Source organism: Stegastes partitus, unplaced genomic scaffold (genome assembly GCF_000690725.1).
Source record: "Stegastes partitus isolate 25-593 unplaced genomic scaffold, Stegastes_partitus-1.0.2 Scaffold626, whole genome shotgun sequence".
In the NCBI taxonomy this organism is placed as follows: domain Eukaryota; kingdom Metazoa; phylum Chordata; class Actinopteri; family Pomacentridae; genus Stegastes; species Stegastes partitus.
In genome coordinates this window covers 346716-366468 of record NW_007578357.1, presented here as the reverse complement: position 1 = coordinate 366468, position 19753 = coordinate 346716, and the positions used below count along the sequence as shown (strand labels likewise).

Genomic DNA, 19753 nt, shown 5'->3' with positions numbered 1-19753 from the left:
CTTTTGAATACCATTTGTTTACAGCCTCCGTCTCTATTGTGCTTTGAGGACGGAGCCCTTTCAAGTGACAGATGGGTGGCACTTTTGAACACGTCATGTGGTCCTCGGGACTGCGTTTCACCACGACGAGCCTGGAGTCTGTGGTGAACGCACTGACCGGGAGTCCACCGGTGCTGCCCGAACAACAAACCCACCGAGGCCGCTCTCCTCTCCTGTGAGCGCGAGGCGTGTATTAGGAGTTAACCAGCCAGAAGAGGAATGAATTCCAGCAATACGACTAATTAAGTGCATAGCAGTGCTGTCATATCACCAGAGAATCATAAATCAGAGTTAAATGAGTCCATTCGTGGCATGCAAATGTGCTCACTTTAAAGGGAACATTCACTCTAGAATCGATTTTTAGCGCACGAACGTTGGAAAAAGTCGCTTTACCATCGACGACTGAAACGGACACAAAAGATCGTTGATGATGTCATCAGAAAAGAGAAACTTCTTGCCCACTTCCTGTCGTCCAAGTGAGTTATATTTGAATGTACACATACAGCTGTGAATTAGAAGATGTGTCTATAATCCATCAAAATGTCTTGGGATTTGTTCCATTATTTACTGTCTGTGGAGCAGCTGCAGGATATGTCACCACTGCAGTCCGACTCTTCGCTGCTCAGCCGGGCCAAGTGATAAATTAAAAGCCCAGCTATATATCACCGAGAAATTAACATATGGCGATTCTATTTTTAGGTAGATTTTCCCTTTAAAAAGAGACATTACTTCCAGTGTCAAGGGCAGCAGCGCTGTCTCACACAGGCCCTTTATCACAGCGTATGACGCCATGTCAGTGCATCTGAAGAGGTGTTGCTGAAGGGGAGTAGAAGGTGTTGAGGGCGCAGGGCTTTGAGGTGAACCATGTGGGTGGGGTGATGACTTCAACAGTCTGGGATGCTCCGTTCATTCACAAACGTCTCCTCCTGGTAAACACAAGTCGAACGGCGACAGAGGAATCCCAAGGACAGGCACCAGGCCGGCAGCAGGCCTCCAAACAGCACAATAGATAAATTGTGCAGATACATCTGGTTCTTATGACTATCGCCCTTAAGATTGTGGTTGGTGGAGGCGTGAGAGCACCAAAGCCTCCTGATAAATGATTAAAGCTCACTTCTGTAAGGATTAAAAAAGCATTTGAAATTCCAAACTGCGCGTCTGTCGCTCTGTGAAAACGTCGTGGAGTCGGGAGTCGTTACAGGGAATCTTGAAAAGCGCGTGAGCGATCATAAAATAAATGTTCTTCACCACCCCGTGATCGGATAATCTCTCACTGTGCCGAGACGTACGCAAGAACGATCCTTCACGTAAAACTTACTGCTTAAAATCCTATAGGTTTACAATAAAAATGAAGTGCTCTTCAAGGGTGCAGTCAACAAGCTGACATCTGAATAATTCAAACCAAAAGTTCTACTCGACTAGTAGTGCTAGGAGGATCTGAGTTGTGGCCTGTGCTGCCAATTTTCCCTGAAAGGGAACCTTGAAATAAAATCCACTTAAGCCCTCTGTCTTCCCCTCCAGAGTGTAGTTAAACCCTGGCTGTGTATGGACATGATTACAGAGTGCCACGGGTCTTACATCAGTCCAGAACCTTGACTTCCAGCAGGAAACCTGGTGCACGGGTCAATTATGGCAATACCTTGTTTTGCTTAGAGACGGAGGATGTGTTCTTCATGCTCAAACACTGTGGCTGCACCTTAACGTCCACTCGTACATTCAAAGTGCAAATAAATAAGAGCCAGCTTGCGGGGAGGCGTGTTGCTCCCGGCAGAATGAGCAGAGATAGCGTTGCCGGTGTGCCGCGGCGCTGCTGCTGCTGCTGCTGCTGTGAGGCCGGCGGCCCACAGCGGAGGCAGATCCGTTTGCTCAGCAGCTGAGAGAGGACACGGAGATGCTCCTTTCACACTGAGCTGAGCACCGACAATCGGGGCTTTGTTACCGAGGCATCTGTTGTTACAGCTCACAGGAAGAATACATGTCAATTTAAAAAGTGCCCTCGGTGGGGTTATCAGTGTTAAAAGATAGCGCGCCTTCAAGTCGACAAACAAAACTTATGCAAATAGCCGGTTTTAACTATAACTGCAGGCTGGACATGTCAGAGGCAGATAGGTCTGAATAAACTTGGTCTTTGTTTGAACTGGGATCAGGTTAAAGTGACTTAAATAAGCCTGGAGTGTCAGTTGTTATCGTCTGTTCTCAAGAGGAGACGCTACAGGTGAGCAGGATCAAATCACAATTATACGTTTTTGTGTGTGTGTGACATTTTCTGAAATGTTTAAATAAACAAATGAGGCATTATACATCCAAGAATAATTCATTTTGCAAAAGAGAGAAATCTGAAAACTGGATAGATTCTACATTTTAGTTTGAGTTATTTGACATACGTTGGGAGTCAAAAAGGATTTTGAACATCTCTGTTTATCAGAAAACACCGTGTCCAGGTCCGAGTTGGTGAAAACAGAATTAATTTAGAGAAAACAGCCTTTAAAGACGTGTATTATGATCGACACCTCAAAGTGTAGTAAAATAAACACTTACATGTAGTTTTCTCTCCACTCGTCTGAAAGAAGAAGAGAAGCAAAGCATCACAAACCAGTGCACGAAAAATGTTTTGTCTGGTCTTAAGGAAAACCAGAAGAGAGGAAAATACTGTGCAAAGCAACTTTAAATTTTGTATAATGTTTGGAATAATCCTCTCATTGTTCAACAGCCATGAATGACAACATCTACAGCACGTTACCTCTCTGAGTGACAAATTCCTCTTCTAGGTTCTTCTACACCAGATGGGGATTCATAGCAAATAATTGACAAGCAAAGCCCACAGAATGCACTTTTTCTTACAAATTACATATTAACCAAAGCACAATGGCAACAATGGAGCCCAAAAGCGATGACTTGCATCACCGGTGAATACCAGTCCGACCTGTCTGCCTCACATACCGGCATAGCAGCGGCATTACGCTACTACAGAACAAACAGCGATTTTTAAAACAAACATTTACCTGAGATCCAGAGATTATTTAGTGGTTATATGACCTTAATAACCCTTCCTCCAAACCCCACATCCTTGTAGATCAGTAAGAGAATTATGCAGGATGTTTCATTCAATGCGCCATCAGCTGTAATCATTAACACTCGGATTGTGACTTTTCACACTCTGGGGAGAGAACATGCTGGAAATGAGGCACAACCACATCACAGCTACCGTGTATGACAAAATACCCGATGCCATATGTATGCCGTCTGTGGATCCATTTACCAACATGTTACCAGCAGGAATGTAGACATTTTGGAGAATAGTTCTCCTACTTAATAGCTGCTGTGGAGCCGAAAGACATGTATTTTTATTCCTATAGCCTTCAAGTATGTTCACCTATTTGGAGAGCCACTTCTTCCCAGATTCAATTATTTAATCCGAAGAGAAATACAGCCTCACTGCGCCATCTTGTGTTAACTTACAGACATGACACACTCAAAATAAATTCCATCCATCCATCATCTATACACCGCTTCATCCTCACTCGGGTCACGGGGGGCTGGAGTCTATCATCATCAATCTACCAGTCTATCACAGGGCTACGCTTAGAGACAGACAACCAAGCACATTCACACCTACGGACAATTTAGAATCACCAATTAACCTCAACATGTTTCTGGAGGAAGCCGGAGAACCCGGAGAGAACCCACGCTGCATGGAGAGAGATCCCGGGTGTCCTCACCGGGACGCGAACCGAGGCAACGATGCTAACCACCTCACCACCTTGCAAGCCCTACAGAGAAACTCAAAAGCCCGAAAGCCAAAACATCTTTTTGGAGCATTTTATTACTTTTTTGACAAATATATATGAAGGTTTTCCTATTAAGGAAACATTCTTTCAAAGATACGTTTACAGCAAATTCATTCCTGCAAAGAGACAGGAAACATGGGAAATCATCAGAAGACATGGTGGAACTAACCATTTCTATTTGTGCCCAGGAAAGGTAAGGGTGCAGTTTAATAATAATTAGAATCAACTGATGACAGTGATACAGAAGTCAGTCTGGTCATTTCTGGTAATGACAAAAATAGAGTTGTTTCAAACGCCAATGGGACATTTTCAAACATCTGTATTATCATGATACATGGGGGTGAATTATTAGTTTTGCATCAAGGCACACAAGCATTGATAACCGTCAGTGGAGCATTGCCATGTTTTTTTGCCAAAATATTGGTCCCATTGGGCAGTACAACTGTACAAACTACAGGATAAAAAAACAAAACAAAAACAAAGCATAAGATAGGGCTTCGCAGGATAACAACCAAAGGAAAATCTCAAAGAATTTAGATCAATAATGTACAGAGAAATTGTGAGTTCAGAACTCGGGACCTCAGTAAGGGTTGAACACATTAGTTGCTCAGTATAGTGGTGGTGACATCGCACTGACTCGCAAAACGCACTGCTCAGATCTGCTAGTAGTGACGGAAGACCTGCAACTCTTACAGAGGATGGAGCTCAGTGAGGGACCTCTTCTCCTGCTGTACAAACTCCTGCAAGCTTCTTTTTCCCTGCCTGAAGTTGCTCTCCCTTCTTGAAAATGGCAAGATGACCTGAAGTCTGAGAAGAGTCTCAATGTTACTGAAGCTTCTGATCTGTGACGTCTTGAGCGTATCGAGCACAGTGGTTGGGAGGTAGCCTGCCAGAGGATCCAACCATTTCTCCTTCCACGACTTCATCTCAGAGTGAAGGGAGCCCTGATCTGGCAAGTCCTCCTTGTACAGGCGGAACACAAGACCACTAAGAATGCTGGTTTCTACTTTGGACATTGCGTAAGGCACAATCTCCAGACACCTCAAGGTATCCAACACCTTCTCTGTGAAGAGATCCTCAATTTCGGCTGTTGAGTGCTCCACTACCTTCATGCTAACTGATTCTTTGTAAAACTCACTCAGCGGCTCTAGAAGCACCGGATGCAACATGGTGACATGGAGTTTAGAAGCCAGGGAGACGGCTTCCTCAAACCAGGCCTTGTGATGGGTGTCGATGTCGCTCGTCAGTTTACCGAGGGACGCCTTCAGGTCGGGCAAACTGTTCACAGCAAGCAACATATCTAAGGGTTTGCCCTGGAGAGACTGACTTAGCTTTTTAGTGACACTCAGGACGTTCTTCTGCACCACCGTCGATAGGATGAACTCAAAGTTTCTGATCGCATCAAAGAACTGCGATGCTTGCTGCTGGTGTGAAGCGCTTCCCTCCCCTTTCAGCTCGTTCAAGCAGAGCATGACCGCCTCTAAGATCTCTACCATCACCTCGTGCATGTCGTGACTCTTCTCCCAGTTCTTGATCAGTCTGTCCCTCAACTCGTTGCCCTTTCCTTCGTCATGCTGGAACACGTGAATGATCAAGTCTTCGAGTTTGTTCTGACGTTCTGCGTCCTCTGTGAGCCAGTGCAGCAGTTTGCCGATAAGGACCGCTCCATCAGCTGCTTCTTCGGCGCGAGAAGATTTAGCCAGCCAAACGTTAAGAGACAAAGCGGAGCTGACAGTTCTAACAGCCTGCGGGTATTTCTTAGCTATAGCTAAACTTACAGCCCTCATCTGAGCTCCTACTTCCCCAACACTCAGCAAGGCCTGTCCTCTACAATACTCCATGTTGAGTCCCCACTTCTCAGACAGGGCAGTTTCAATAGCATCTGCAAGGACAGCCGGGTCTTCAACGAGAGGGATGAAAGCCAGCGTCTCCTCACACTGGATGTCCTCTTTGTTCAAGTACCTGATGCACAGTGGGACATAGAGCTCACCGTCAATTACAATTGTTTGCTCAGTTATAACCGTGAAGAACTGAGAGTCCCAGAGTTCCTTGAGGATTTGTTCGCGCAGTTGTGGCTCATAGAAAGACGCCGCCGTTCTTGGTCCTGGAACGACGTCCAATGTCACTTCAGTGTCGGCTGATTTCACCTCTCCATCGCTGGGGCCGTGCGATTCTGTCGGCGCTGCTGGTTTTACATCAATGCCTCCTGATGACAGAAACAGAGCTAAATATATTACCTTTTATGATTACTTTGTTGTTGTCTTCTCGTAACCAGAGCTGATGTTTTCATCATCAAGTGAATGTACTTACCTCTGTCCAACTTTAGTCTTTGTAGAGTTCCCATCACCTGAAACACATGCACAACAACTTCAGTGATTCCAATGTAAAAAGAAGATCGTTTTAGTCTCTAATACAGCATCATGGATAAGAAGGTATGAACTTGGGCTGCAACTATTTATCACTTTCCATTTGGAGTGTCAGTCAATGTCAGCAAAGTGTAAAAAATTCTGAATAGAAATTCCCACAGTGCAAGATGAAGTCTTTTGGCTGATCAATGGTATGAAACACAAACTACTCGGAAGCTGGAACCACACAAATTTCACTTGGAAAATTAAATGAAGATGACTAAAAGTTGCAGCTCTTGCATGATCCAAAAGAAGCTGTACTGAACGTACCTGGGACAGACACGGGCTGCTCTCCGGGTCGACCTCCATACACTTCTCGATGGCCTCTGGCAGCCTCTGTAGTGTTGTGCAGTGAGAGAGGAGCATCACGTGATCTATTCGGCTGCCTTTGCACACAGTGTTCTTGAACAGATCCCTCATCGAGTTCAGAGTGGTCTTCATCAGGTCCCACTCCATGCTGACACTGGGCAGGACGGCCACTAGCCTAAGTAGCAGCGTAACAGTTGGGTGGCTCTTGGACTCGGGATGGACTAGTGTTTCAGCGATAGATGTTGGAGGAGCGGCATCCTGGTATTTATCTGTCCAGACAGCGGCCCAGGTGTTGATTTCCTGCTCGGCTGCCTCGGGCTCAGGAAGATCCGTCAGGTAGAGACTGAAAGGCTTGTCTGTGCACTCGGACAGGATGGGCTGTGGATTGCATGAAGGCAGCAGCGACAGGACCGACAGCGCCTTTAGGTGGCTGTCTGAGAAGCTGTACTTCATTTCATCGACAAGACTCTGGAGGAGAGGAACGCTGAGATTCTCTCTGTAATATATCTCAGGAGATTCATAGTTGCTGGCTTCCTCTGAGAAGCACACTTGTTCAGGAGCGACCTTAGTTGCTAGCTGGAATGCCTGCTCAAACCAAGTGGAGTGCACAGTGCTCACATTTTCTAACATTTTGTTCAGCGTCTCTATGATGGAGGGGATTTTTTCCACCTCACAGAGAATATCAGCAGGGTTTCCACAGCGGAAGACAGTGCTACAGTTACGGAGAGGAGCACAGGCATTCTTCAGAATCACAAGGGTGACGATGAAATCCATATTTCGCAGAGCTGTGGAGAGAACTTGAGCGTGCATCGACTTGGCACCTGTGGCACTCGAGCTCACAGCATCGAGGCAGCTGAGAATGCCCTCTAGCGTGTCAGCGAGTATGTCGAAGAAGTCCTCTCTCTTTTTCCACCTCGAGCAACATGTTTCTGGAATTTCCTCCAGGGCCTCTCTTGGCATATTCAAAAGCCCATCAACAGCCTGTGCCAACTGTCCCTCCAGACAAGGAGACTCATCAAAGAACAGCAGCAGGTCTTCTGTGATATCCAGCATTTTTGCTACCGAGGGGCAAGGCACGCTTCCCGCCAGCCAATGGGCAAGGCCGCAAGACTCACTGGGTGTTACGATACAGAGCGGATAACTCTTGAGGAAGTCCACAGACATTTTCTTCAGGCTTTGATAACCTGAGCCCAAGTGCATGAACGCCTGACCTCGGCACTGCGACATCGGTAAGCCCCAGTCCTCGGTGAGAATCTTTGCGAGGTTATTCGCTTGTCTGTCGACGTGACAGTTTTCATCGAACGGTAAGAAACCCATGAGCTCTACTTTTGGAGCGGATTCTCCGACATACCTGACAAAAACCGGCAGATGGGTTTTGTCGGCAATTTTAACAGGTTTGTCTGTGATAAGCGAGAAGAACGGAGATTCCTGTATTTCTTTGAGGATGACATCTCGGATTCCGTTGATGAGGAGGTTCACCATTTCCTCATCGCCTATAGAAGGCGTGCTTTTGCTCACGCTTCCAAACCAGTGGCACATCCTGAGTTCCTGAACGAAAAGCTCCCTCTCTTCCTCTGAGAGCTCACAGAGACTGCTGTTCTTCTTCCCCAGCACTGCAGCCAGTCTGAAGACTGTGGCCAGACTCTGACGGTTATCCCCTGTGTGACCATTCTCATCTGCTGGTTTCATCTCTTGGTCCTCCATCTTGTCAGGAGACTGCTGTACTTTGGGTTCCTCGGCTTCCTCCTTAATACAATCAACTGAATACGCAAAGGAAGAAAAACAAAACACACAAGTGGTTATGACAAACAACAAAACCATGGAAAAACAGAGCATGGTAAGAATCTCCATGGCCATACCTTCCATATTATTTTCAGAGTTCTTGTTGAAACTCTTGGATTCCTTGTCCTGCAAGAACACCCAGGTATATAAAATTATTCTGATGTTCCTTTGATTAATAGAGTGAAATAATAGAGACAGCAGAAACGCAACACTTGGTTATTTCTGTTTAGAAAATACAGGCACATACCAGACAGATACCCTCCAAAGCTTGTGGCGTGACCTTCAAACACTGGGTCACCATGCGGTCCAGGTCTCTGCTGAAGTCTGTGCCCACCTGCAGCATAGCCAAGCACGGCGACCTGTCTTTGGGATTTGTGCTTCTCAGGTAGTCTTGGAACTTGTTGTGGCGCATCACAACGCCGCAGTCCTCCAACGCCGTGCTGGGCAGCACGGACATGATCCTCAGCAGCGCGTTGATGTTCCCAAAGTACTGCATGAGCGGCAGACGCAATGTGTGAAAAATGGAGCTGGGGATTGTAACGGATGCCACTTTGGTCTTCCACGTTACTCTCCAGCAGCACAGCTCTGTGAAGAAGTTGTCCGCATCAGGGAGGTCACTGCTGTAGAGCGGAGGCTTTGACTTCAAGCTCTCAAACATGTAACTGACTGTGACTGAGCAAGGGACCAGGGAGAGGAAATTCAGAGCTTCTTTGTGGTCTTCTGAAAAATGATCCTTCACAGCATTTATAAGGTTGTCAACTAGGGGTACACTCAAGCCATCTTTGTAAAAACCGACGGGCTTTATCATGCCGTCCCTTGGCAAAGAGTTTTCAGGCACTTCAATCTGCACTCGTAGACTCTGCGCCATCGCACAGGCCTCATCAAACCAGTTCTGGTGAAACACCTTCATGTTTGTTTTTACTCTGTTCAGGGTGGCCACAATACCACTGATTTGGCAAAGCTGAGATGCAGCACTGAACTGGTCCTTCTGAATACCAGCACTCAGCTCTCTGGTGAAGGAAGATGCGTTCTTCAAGACCACCATGGCAATGATGAAATCAAATTCCATTACCTTGCGGAGAAGTGCTCCCGCCTGGTCAGACACAAAGGCTTTCCATCTTTGCGGGTTGTTTTTGACTTTCTCCAGACATTCGACCAGAGGCTCCAACATCTGCACAAACACCTCATAAGAATCATGCTTCTCTTGCCAAAGTGTACAGAACTTCCCCTGTAACTCCTGGACCTTCTCATAGCTCTCTCTCAGACCAAACGCTATCACATGGTCGAGCTGCTTTTCTAGAGCAGCGCTGCTGCCAAAAAACATCAACACCTCTTCAAATGTGTCCAGGGCTCTTTTAACAGCAGGCACTGGGATGGATTTTGACCACCATGTGTTGAAAGAGTAGGAAGAACAGTGTGTGCTTATGGCAAGAGGATGCTTCTCCTGGACTTTGCAGGCAAAGGCTTTCAGCTTGTAGGACACATCACCAGAGCCCAGGTATGCTTGACCTCTGCAGTTATTCAAATCAAGATGCCACTCCACTGTTACTATTTCCATGAGACGCTGCACCATGTCATCACAATCAAGATCTGCCTCTAGAAAGCCCATCAACTCCAGCCGCATGACGTCAAAACTGTCCACAAACCTAAGAAACAGTGGAAGATAGTCCTTCTCCCCGAATTTCACAACACGGTCGATAAACAAGGAGAAGAATGAACTTCCCACTTCCATGAGGATTCCCTCTCTGACAGCGTTCTCGCACACAGTGAGAACTTCTTTCATCTCAGACTTGGTCACATACTCGACCTCTCCGTCTTGAGCAGGACAACCGTCACTGCGTAGCCGGCTATGACTGCTGTATGCGGCCGTTACTGCAGCCTGCAAAGCCGATTTAAGAGCTTCTCTATCTGTCTCTGCACACTTCATCTCCACAAGCCTCTCGGCATCCATCTCTAAGTTTATGAGCTGTAATTCTTCTTCAGTGTCCTTTTCAGCATGGTTTCCATGGGCGGCCACTGAAAGACATTTAAACACTGTGATAAATAACCAAGAATGCACACGCAGTCTAACAAAAATACCACTAAAAGTTATTTCCACTGACATTCAAGGGTCAATCAGTTACAAAACTTATGTTTAATGTAGTCATCGTTTAGTATGATGCGTATCTTTGTGCATAGAGCTGCATTTCCTTTCATATTGCATTTATTTAAACTATTTTTTTTATGTTACAATAACGGTGTGATTGACCACAAGTGCAGCACATTAAAATGGAAAATACATAACCTGGAAATCCTCTTACCTTGTGCGGGCTTCTCCTTGGTGTCCACATCCTGTAACACACACAAACAACAACACAATCCCGTGTCATTTCAGGACAGACACTGACATGACATTCCTGTGGTATTTAGCTCATCAAAGTCTACTCACCGTTTGCAGCAGCTGCAGGATGTCTGGATGCTTCTGGACATACGACTCCACCATTTGTTCAACACTGAAGTGCACATCCTGGTTCACGTAGACATATGCCATGCTGCACTGTCTTTGGTCCTCTGCTGTGGCCCTCAGGTAGGAGTGGCACCGCTCCAGCACCATGTGGTACTGGCCGTACACATCTGCCTCTGCATTCACACACGGAACAGTTCCCAGCACCCTCAGCAAGCTCTGCACATTCGGGTAAAACCCTATATCTGGAATCTTGAGTGTAGCAAACACCGTGGTCGGTAGGATTCGGCGCTTGCTTGCGTGCCTCCACTTCACTTCCCAACAACCGAGCTCTTCGTAGAACGTGTCGGGCCGCGCAAGGTTGTTTAGGTTGGCGTCTGCTACTTTATCCCTGCGGATGCTGAAGTTGTGGTCAGCCATGTAAGATGGCACTAACGAGAGCCATCGAAGGATCCTCACCATCTCCGTGCTGAACACTCTCTTCACCTCTGCAACCAGATACTGCAAAATAGGCCGACTCAGAGTTTCTCTGTAAAAGTCCTCCAGCGGCGTCTCGGCTGTGTTTCCTGGATCCGTCTCCGGTTTAGTGACCTCCACTCCAAGCTTCTTCGCTCGACCAACTGCATCTGAAAACCATTTCCTGTGGAATATTGCGAGCTCCTGTTGGTATTTGCTTACCAGCTTTAAGGCATTGGAAATTGTGTACTGCAAGGTACTGCTGATGCTAATGATTCCCCTGAGACTTGAGTTAAGTATGCTCACACAACACAGGGTGTTCTTCAGAACAACAAGTGTGATGATAAAATTGAAATTCTTCAAAACTGGCTTGAGCTTGGCCATCTGTTCAGCAGTGTCTTCATCTACCTTTGAAATGGTCTCATTGATGCAGTTCAGGAAAGGCTCCAGAATATCGAGCATGGTCTGAAAGGCGTCAGTGCCATACTCCCAATTCCCACTGATAGCTGCCTTGATCCTGTCCACTTCCCCTTTTATATGTCCGTATGCCATCTGAATCTTTCCCTCCAATCGTTTGCACAGCTCTGGTGTTCCCCTGAGTAACGAGGCCACCTCCTCCACGGTGTCTGCAACCTTCTGGATGGAGGGCACGGGCATGCAGCGAATGATCCATATGTTGAAGGCATATGGGTCACTTGGTGACAGAACCACTTGTGGAAACTCTTGCAGAATCCTGCAGGTAAGATCTCGCATTTTCTGACACATACTCCCCGTCACCAGATAAGTGAGTCCTCTGCAGTGCTCCATCCTCAGCCCCCACTTATTTCGCAGCTCGGAGAGAAGCATGTAAAACAGATTCTCTGCATCCATGTCGCACGGTAGGAACCCGACCAGGTGCTTCTGTGGAAACCCAGCCACTGTGACGGACCTGATGAACACTGGGATCTGCTCCTTTCCCTCTATGTTGGTCACATCCTGAAGCAAAATGGAAAAGAATCGAGCTTGTCTGAGGCTGTTCTGGATCTCCTCCCGCATCAGGTCTTCGCTAAACTGCATGATCTCCTTCTTGTCGATCTTCTCCACACAGATGCGATTGAGAGCCTGCTGACCCCTCGCGCCGCCGATCGGCTCGTCGGCGTTGATGTTTGCGCCATTGATGCTGAATCCAGTCAGTGCCAGAATCTCCTTAAAATAGACTTTTAGAGTCTCTTTAGCTCTGGAGCTGGCCACATCCTCTTGGGTTTGGGGGGCTTTCTGCAGTTCAGTTGTTGCACTGTTCTCTCCAGATGCTTCTTTTGTCTCTTCTGGCACTTCAGCTGCTGCATTTTCTGAGGTGAAAGAATATATACTGATTGAAAGGTTGAGAGGATTTTAAATACTCATTCCACTAATCAACATTTACAACACTTTTTAACATACCCTAAACCGAACAGGGGGGGAAAAAGAAAGATTTTTAAAAGAATAAATTAAACCATTTACGGTACCTTTAGTTTTCTTCACAGCAGTGGCTTCCTCTTCTGACTAGGTAGAGTGAAAGCATAATTACAGGTTTGCATTTCTGGAGTTCAAAGAGTTTGATTAAAAAAATAACAACAAGTGTTAAGCACCGAATAAACACTTACTGGGTCTCGAGCTCGTTTCCTGTTGCAGCTCGACTGATTATTCACAGACGTAAAGTCAAATATTGTTGGAACAGCATCGTCCTTTAAGACACAACCGGAGGCGCTCTGGAAATTAAAAGCAGATTACATTATATTATATATATGTGTGTGTGTGTATAGACATGATACAGGGATTTAAAAATAGATTTAAACTGATGCAATACAAAACCAATATAAACACAGTGATACTTGATTATAATTTTTTTCTCTTTAATGAATCGTACACCAACACAAAGTCTAATCAATAGGCAGGTTTGTCACTGCTGGAACTTGCAGCCTGAATCTTTTGTTTAAACTTCCCCCTCAGACCATCTTTCAGGGCCGTTGTCGGGGTACAAATAAAGTTCTCTAGGGCAGGTCATCTGAATAAACTGCAGGGTGGGACTGGGCAATAGCTGGTTAAACTCAGAGGTACAACACTTTGTTTGCCCCGTCAAGAACCACAAAATCTGCCACATGGACGACCATGACCAACCCTCCATTGTTTTATTTTTATTTTTTTTAACTCAAATTTTTATTTCAATTGCACAAAGAATCACAGATACAGGATCATATCTACCATTTTCACATTTCCAATACAGGGTCATATTTGTCACAAACTCAACGAAAGCACCAACGATTATAATATCAAAAACAGTAAAGGAGACATAGAGAAAACAATAGACAGGAGGATTTAAAAATAATGATAATAATAAACAAAAATACACAAATAAAAAAAGGAAAATAATAAATAAATACATTTAGAGGCCTTCCTCCATGTTATATTATGGTCATGGCATCGCTCCAGCTTTTAATGAATCAGTCTTTTTGAAGCGAGTACGTTCTTTTTTCCATCAGATATATTTCCTTTATTCTCTGCCTTTAATTGCTGTTGTTAGTTAACATTTGTAGGAGATATTTTCTGACTCTTCCTTCGATGCCTTTTGGTAACAGACCCAACAAAACCACTGCTTTCTAATATTTCTACCAAATACTTCTTTGCAAATACTCCCTCCCATCTGTTGTTCTATTTCGTAACTGGAGTCCCGGTCAGAACCGTTGGGTCCGACTGATGGGACGGCAACAGGAAGGCTGCCATCCCCGTCAACATTAGAATCACTTTGAAGTTTCTGCGGTAGGAAGCCGCCTCATGTGATTGATTCACTTTTCCTCACACCAATTTTTTTGTTTACCTCCAGCTTAGAGATGTTCAGTTTGTGTTGACACTGTGTGAGGATGGTGCTGATGCAGCTCTGTGGGGTGTTTCTGTGGTTTTATTTGACTGAACATGTGCACGTCCGTCAGCTCAGGTGTCCCTAATAAACTGGTCATTTAACACAATCTGCAGATGTGACAATAGCAGAAGGAATAGTGTGTGGTGTTTGCACAGTGCTGCTATGAAGTAAAGCAACTCCTAATATTATGTTCACAGACAGAAAGCAGCTCTGCCTCTTACCTGGTGAGAGATCATCGACGGCTCAAAGTGCTTTGCACAAAGTCGGTACAGCTTATGCAACTGCTCAGGAGGTTCTGACGCCAAGTCTTGACGATGACAGTTGTTCAACCATTGTTTGCAGCTGGAAAGTACAGAAAGACAAGACATCAGTTAGTGGGGTCGCAACCCAATATAGACCACAGCAACAACCCTCCATGATGACCACCGCTCACTGTGACGGACCAGTTCAACACCGGTGCCGCCCGTAGACACCTGAGGACAGATTGAGCCGGCGGAGCTACATGAAATTCAAGTAGTTGGTGTTTTGTGTGCTCACATCTGGACAGGAGGTGAGATCTCCAACTACTGCTGGACAGTAGAGGTTCACCGACACGCCTTTATCAGGTTGGTATAGGTTCTGAGTAATCAAGGAGACCAATAAACTGCATGTGGAAGAGATCAGGGATGAGCATCGTTAAGATTTTAAAGGTGCTAATACTTCTACCGGTACTGCTCATCAGTGCAGTGCTTTAACAGTGTTCTTATCAGTACTTTTAGCTTGTTTTTGTTTGCTTGTTTGGTTTGTAAAGAGAAAAAAAACGGAAACAAATAAAAAACAAAATAATGATTGCTTTATTGTCTCATACATACATCCAATTAAGACATATATAGACACTAATGTTGTGTTGATCAGAGGTTCTCCTTCAACTGTCCAACATTATATCAGAATAAAAAGCTCCACCTTATACACATATAAATTAAATTATAGTCCATTGTGCTGATAAAGCCTCTTTCACTTTTGAGTATAAAATGAATGCAGGACTCTGACACTATTTTTCTGGTGATTTTAAAGGTTTAAGTGCAGAAAACAGCTGAAGCACTTCTTCTATCACCAACACCAACATTCAGTCAGAGAAACAGTGAATATAGAGTCAGACAGAGTTTGTCTGCAGCTTCTTAATCACTAAATCCTGCTGCTCTGTGCTCTGAAAGGGAAACGACAGTTCGGTCCAGATGATGCTCAGCAGCTCCAGTTCAACCAACAGCTGCGTACTTATTACAGTTTAAATCTGTGTTTTGGCTGCTAGTGAACATAATGTACCTGGTTAGTGAGCTACCAGCTAACAGCTCTCCGTCTGAACCAGGTGTTCTGTCCGTCACAGTCTGTAGCTCTGACAGACAGAACACCGCTTTGGGTTTGGATCATGATGAGACAGCAACACAATGATCTACCGGAGCTTTATCGATTATCCAGCATTTAAACATGTTGCCCCCGGATTGGGTTTGATACCAGGGCTCGGTACCGATCCCTGGAAGAGCTACACATGTAAAATGTAGAGTTACACAAATTCCAACATTCATCTGGATTTCAGTGCACACAGAGGGGCGACTACAGAGAACACATTTAGAAATCTATTTATTCATTTTAAGTGAAACTGGTTAAGAGATGGCACACAGACTCATGCAAGATGGCAGCACCTGTTTCTGACACATTGCCCATAAACACCAGATTTTTTTTACTTATTCTAAATTCTTTTCTCTTCGCACACAGCTTCACCTTTTTTTAAATCAAATGCAAATAAATGCAGCTATTACAAGTGAATGCATACAGACAAACACTGCACTGTTTTGTTTTTTAAGTTATTTTTTTTTATTGGATAGGATAGTCGAAGGAGAGACAGGAAAGTGGGGGAAGGGTTGCAGAAAAGCGCCATGAGCGGGATTCGAACCCATGACCGCTGCATCGGAGACTACAGCCCCTGTACATGGGTCACCAGCTCAACCAGCTACAGCGGCGGCCCAACACTGCACTGTTATAAATTCAGGGTTTGCGCAGATTAACCAAGTTAAGCACGATGTTATTTAATAACTCTGTCACCGTCCTACTGGGCAAAGTATAAAGGTATGACGGATAAGCAAATAAGATCATATCAGCTGTTTGTCATGAGCGTCGGTGAGCAGCTGCAGTGGACGGATGGATGGATGGACGGATGGATGGATGGATGGATGGATGGATGGATGAATGGATGGATGAAGGCATCACAAATGATCGAGTTATTTTAGCTTTTGCTAGCAACAGAAACACTTCAGCTGCTGGTTAAGACTAGATAACTTTTAAGGTTTTTTATGACTTTCTAATACCTGCAGAAACCCCACAGTTACACTCATCCAAACCACCGACTAGTGGTTGGAAACTGAAACACCAAAAGACGAATGCCAGATCATGCGTTTTAGACACTTCCTCTGCTTATTGCAGATTCACGGCTGTGACGCTGAAGGAGGCCTCATCTGCAGCAATTACATCAATTTGACACGGCCAATGATATCATTTGCCAGTAATTGGTTTGGCCAATTATTGAACCCGATATTCAGCATTTTTCTGATTACTGGTATCATCATCTAAAAGGTTCATTCATACTGTGCTACTGTGGCTCTGTATGACCGGTTACACATCAGAGGGAACCGCCTCTCGACAATAAAAGTTCAAATGCTCTGTTTTACTCACACGTACGTTAAACATTAATAAACCAAGACTCCTCAACTAAGTCTGGAGTTTGTGATACCAAGATTTTCATTTTTACTGCAAATGTCAGTCTGTTTGATGACTAATAGTCCTTATCTGTCCGATCAGTGGAGCCGTGACCGCGGCCACACAGCCGTGGTAAAAACAAACCAGAATGAACTGAGCTGCAGCTGATTGCTGACTGAAGCACATGTCACTTTACTCTCTGCTTTCAGCCCATCTTCCCTCACACTTCCTCTTTTTTTTCTCTCTCTGTCTTGATTTTCCTGCTGCAGGCACAGAACAGATTTGCCCACAAATAAACCACGTTTCCTAAATTTACCACCACGCTGGACGGTTTACAGCAGGAGAACAGGGTTGGGGGCAACCTTAGCACAGGGAGTGGAGTGTTCAGCTTCTACATAGATGTGTTCGTAGGCGCTCTTTCCTCTGGCGTGGAGGATTTCCTGTACTGATTTCTCAGATTCGGCCAGATGAACTGCGTCTGTCATTCAACCGCTGAACTGAGATTAATTCTGCTGAATGCGTTTTCAAGTAAGACGACATTCACAGTGGTGCCGGTGTGGTGCCAAAAAGTAGCAGGCTGCCAAAAACTGATGGCGCACTTCTTGTTCAAGCCATAAAACCCAGTTTACATTTGTGTGTAATCAGAAGATGATGATCAGGATTCTTCCAATGTGTTCAGTATGTCTGTGAAACCCATGTTTAGACAGAATTAACAGGATTGGGTTTTATTATAGATATAAAATAAAGATTTCTTTCCCCCTAATTATCCTGTAATCTTTAGACTTTACCCTCATGAGTAATCATTTCCACGTATTATTTATCATTTTAGTCATAATGTAGGGGTTAGAAGCACTTTTCTGACAAGTGGAAAGCTGCATAATGTGACTTGAATTGGTCCTTTAAAGCTGTTTCTATCAGTAAAAACAGCTGGATGGGTTCTAAGAGCAAGTTGAATGATCAGGTTTTTGGCAGACAAACACTTTGTGGCACAACAGCGAGATGTCAACGTGAACACACACTCAGAGCTCGTTGTGGCCACAGCAGGACAAAAGGAGCCGCTTTTATTCATCACCTGTTCAGACGCTCCGACATTAGAATAAAGTTCATACAACACACAATGAGCCGCGGTGCCGGATTTCACTGGAAGTTTAACAAACAACAGCCACAACAACAGCACACAGCTCCGGCACAGAGGGCTGGTTCAGTGTGCTAAGCTAACGTCAGTCCGTCCAGCGTTACCGCACTACTGGGACGGTAGGTGTCGTGTACCGATGGCGATTTTTATTACAGCACAAAAAAAGTTTCTAACTATTGTTTCCCTCCGTGTGCGAAATGGCCGAACACAAAGCTAAAGTGGCGGAGCCGATCACACACGTCGGTGTCGGTTTCCGAGGCTGAATGAGCAAACGGAGTGAATTTCACACCGACTTTTCTTTCAAGAGTAACGTAAGTCTGCGCCATTTTCCACAGAGTTGTGTCACTATTAGCCAACATGATGTTAAGCTAACGCCATTGCTAACAGCTAACACATTCATTTTGCATGCTCCGAGGCTCGTTTCTGAGCCGCGTCTCAATGAAATAAGCACAAGTCTTACCGCTCCGGATCCAAAGGAAAGTTGAAAAGTGGAGTGATGCTTTCGGATTCCCGCTGCTGGTAATCACAGTTCGCTGCGGCGCAGCAGTCAGTCATTTTGGACTGCAATGTAGCTAGCAAGCAAGTTAGCTAGCTTAGCTGGCGGTTGCAAGCTGGCAAGGCTACTGTGAGCAAACCTGCAGGAGAGTCTACAGAGTCATGCCTGGGACCAAACCTGCAACCGACACAGTCGACTTTCAACGGTACTTTCGCTTAATGACTCTTTGGCAAACTAAGAACCCACTAATTCCATGCTTTCAAAAGTTGATGTGCCGTGCTGAGCTAAGAGTCGCCGAAAGCGTGTTATCCCATCAACCAGGAACTAGTCGGTGCAGCTCGCGGTGTTGACCAGCAGAGGGCGCAGCGGCACCATCGGGCCCGGACAAAGAGCCTCAGTGTCAAGATAGTAAACCCCCACTGTGGGTCACCGGCACAGCTCTGGCTAATGAACAATACGCTGTTTGGGTTTGAAAAGCCGGAAAGGAAATCCTCGCTATTGTTCTTTTTACGCTACGTTATGGCAAATCTGTATTAGTTAAATAAAAGTCATTTTTAGAACTGAGGCAATGTAACAACGGGCTGATGTGTGGTAGCTGCTGTAGAAACACCGTGACTTTTATTTCCACACAAGTGTTTTTGTGCATGGAAACTGTGGTTCAGTTAACTATTTTAATTCACTAACATCACACCTGACACTATTAAACAAGCTGTGCATTACACAATCATGTCCAGTACAGCAGATGGATCGTACGGAGGCGCAGCTCTGCTCTTGCTGTGACTACATACTCTCTGATGGGGACTTGCAGCTTCCCTCTCCACACGTTGTTAAAGCAGATTTAGTTCATCAAGTGTTTCACTGCCACACATCCAGGACGCACCATTTATAGCTCTCTGATCCTATGTGTGTGTGTTTTTGTCTTAAGTAACGTCTAATTAGTTTGTCCGTGTACATCCTGTGTCATTTATTAAATTATAAATGCTACCATAGAACAGGTAGAACAGAGCCAGCACATACTTAAAACTTAATAAGTGTCATTAAATATGACTGATCTTTTAAATTACATTGAAACACATTTACTGATTTATTTGTGTTCTTTGATGGAATGTCTTTTATATTTATGTGCTGTATGAATAAGTTTCCATCCATCCATTATCTATACACCTCTTAATCCTCACTACCAAGCACACTCACATTCACACCTATGGACAATTTACAATCACCAATTAACCTCAGCATGTTTCTGGACTGTGGGAGGAAGCTGGAGAACCCGGAGAGAACCCACGCTGCACGGG

At 45.1% G+C, this 19753-nt stretch overlaps 1 protein-coding gene across 2 annotated transcripts; it reads right to left on the bottom strand.

The window, feature by feature from the left end:
* Positions 1–3844: 3844 nt before the first annotated feature.
* LOC103363043 (uncharacterized) lies at positions 3845–18894 on the bottom strand. 2 transcript variants are annotated; one of them, XM_008289634.1, is made up of 11 exons: positions 18423–18894; positions 14319–14439; positions 12845–12949; positions 12707–12743; positions 10752–12550; positions 10624–10654; positions 8571–10339; positions 8401–8449; positions 6503–8301; positions 6138–6174; positions 3845–6051 (listed from the first exon to the last, which is right to left on the bottom strand). In XM_008289634.1, the coding sequence occupies exons 1-11, from the start codon at positions 18515–18517 to the stop codon at positions 4517–4519; spliced, it is 7377 nt and encodes a 2458-aa protein (XP_008287856.1). In that variant the 5' UTR covers positions 18518–18894; the 3' UTR covers positions 3845–4516. The 2 variants fall into 2 exon arrangements, with proteins under 2 accessions (XP_008287856.1, XP_008287857.1); XM_008289635.1 differs by having other exon boundaries at positions 3845–6033.
* Positions 18895–19753: the final 859 nt, after the last annotated feature.

What these genes read in the sequence shown, in the direction of transcription:
- LOC103363043 (XM_008289634.1), bottom strand. Translation starts at nt 18,517, where the DNA reads ATGACTGACTGCTGCGCCGCAGCGAACTGTGATTACCAGCAGCGGGAA. An exon ending in TTTCCTTTGGATCCGGAGCG is followed by an intron (nt 14,440 to 18,422) that starts GTAAGACTTGTG and finishes TGTACTTTCCAG; the next exon opens with CTGCAAACAATGGTTGAACA. An exon ending in TGCTGTGAAGAAAACTAAAG is followed by an intron (nt 12,551 to 12,706) that starts GTACCGTAAATG and finishes CTTTCACCTCAG; the next exon opens with AAAATGCAGCAGCTGAAGTG.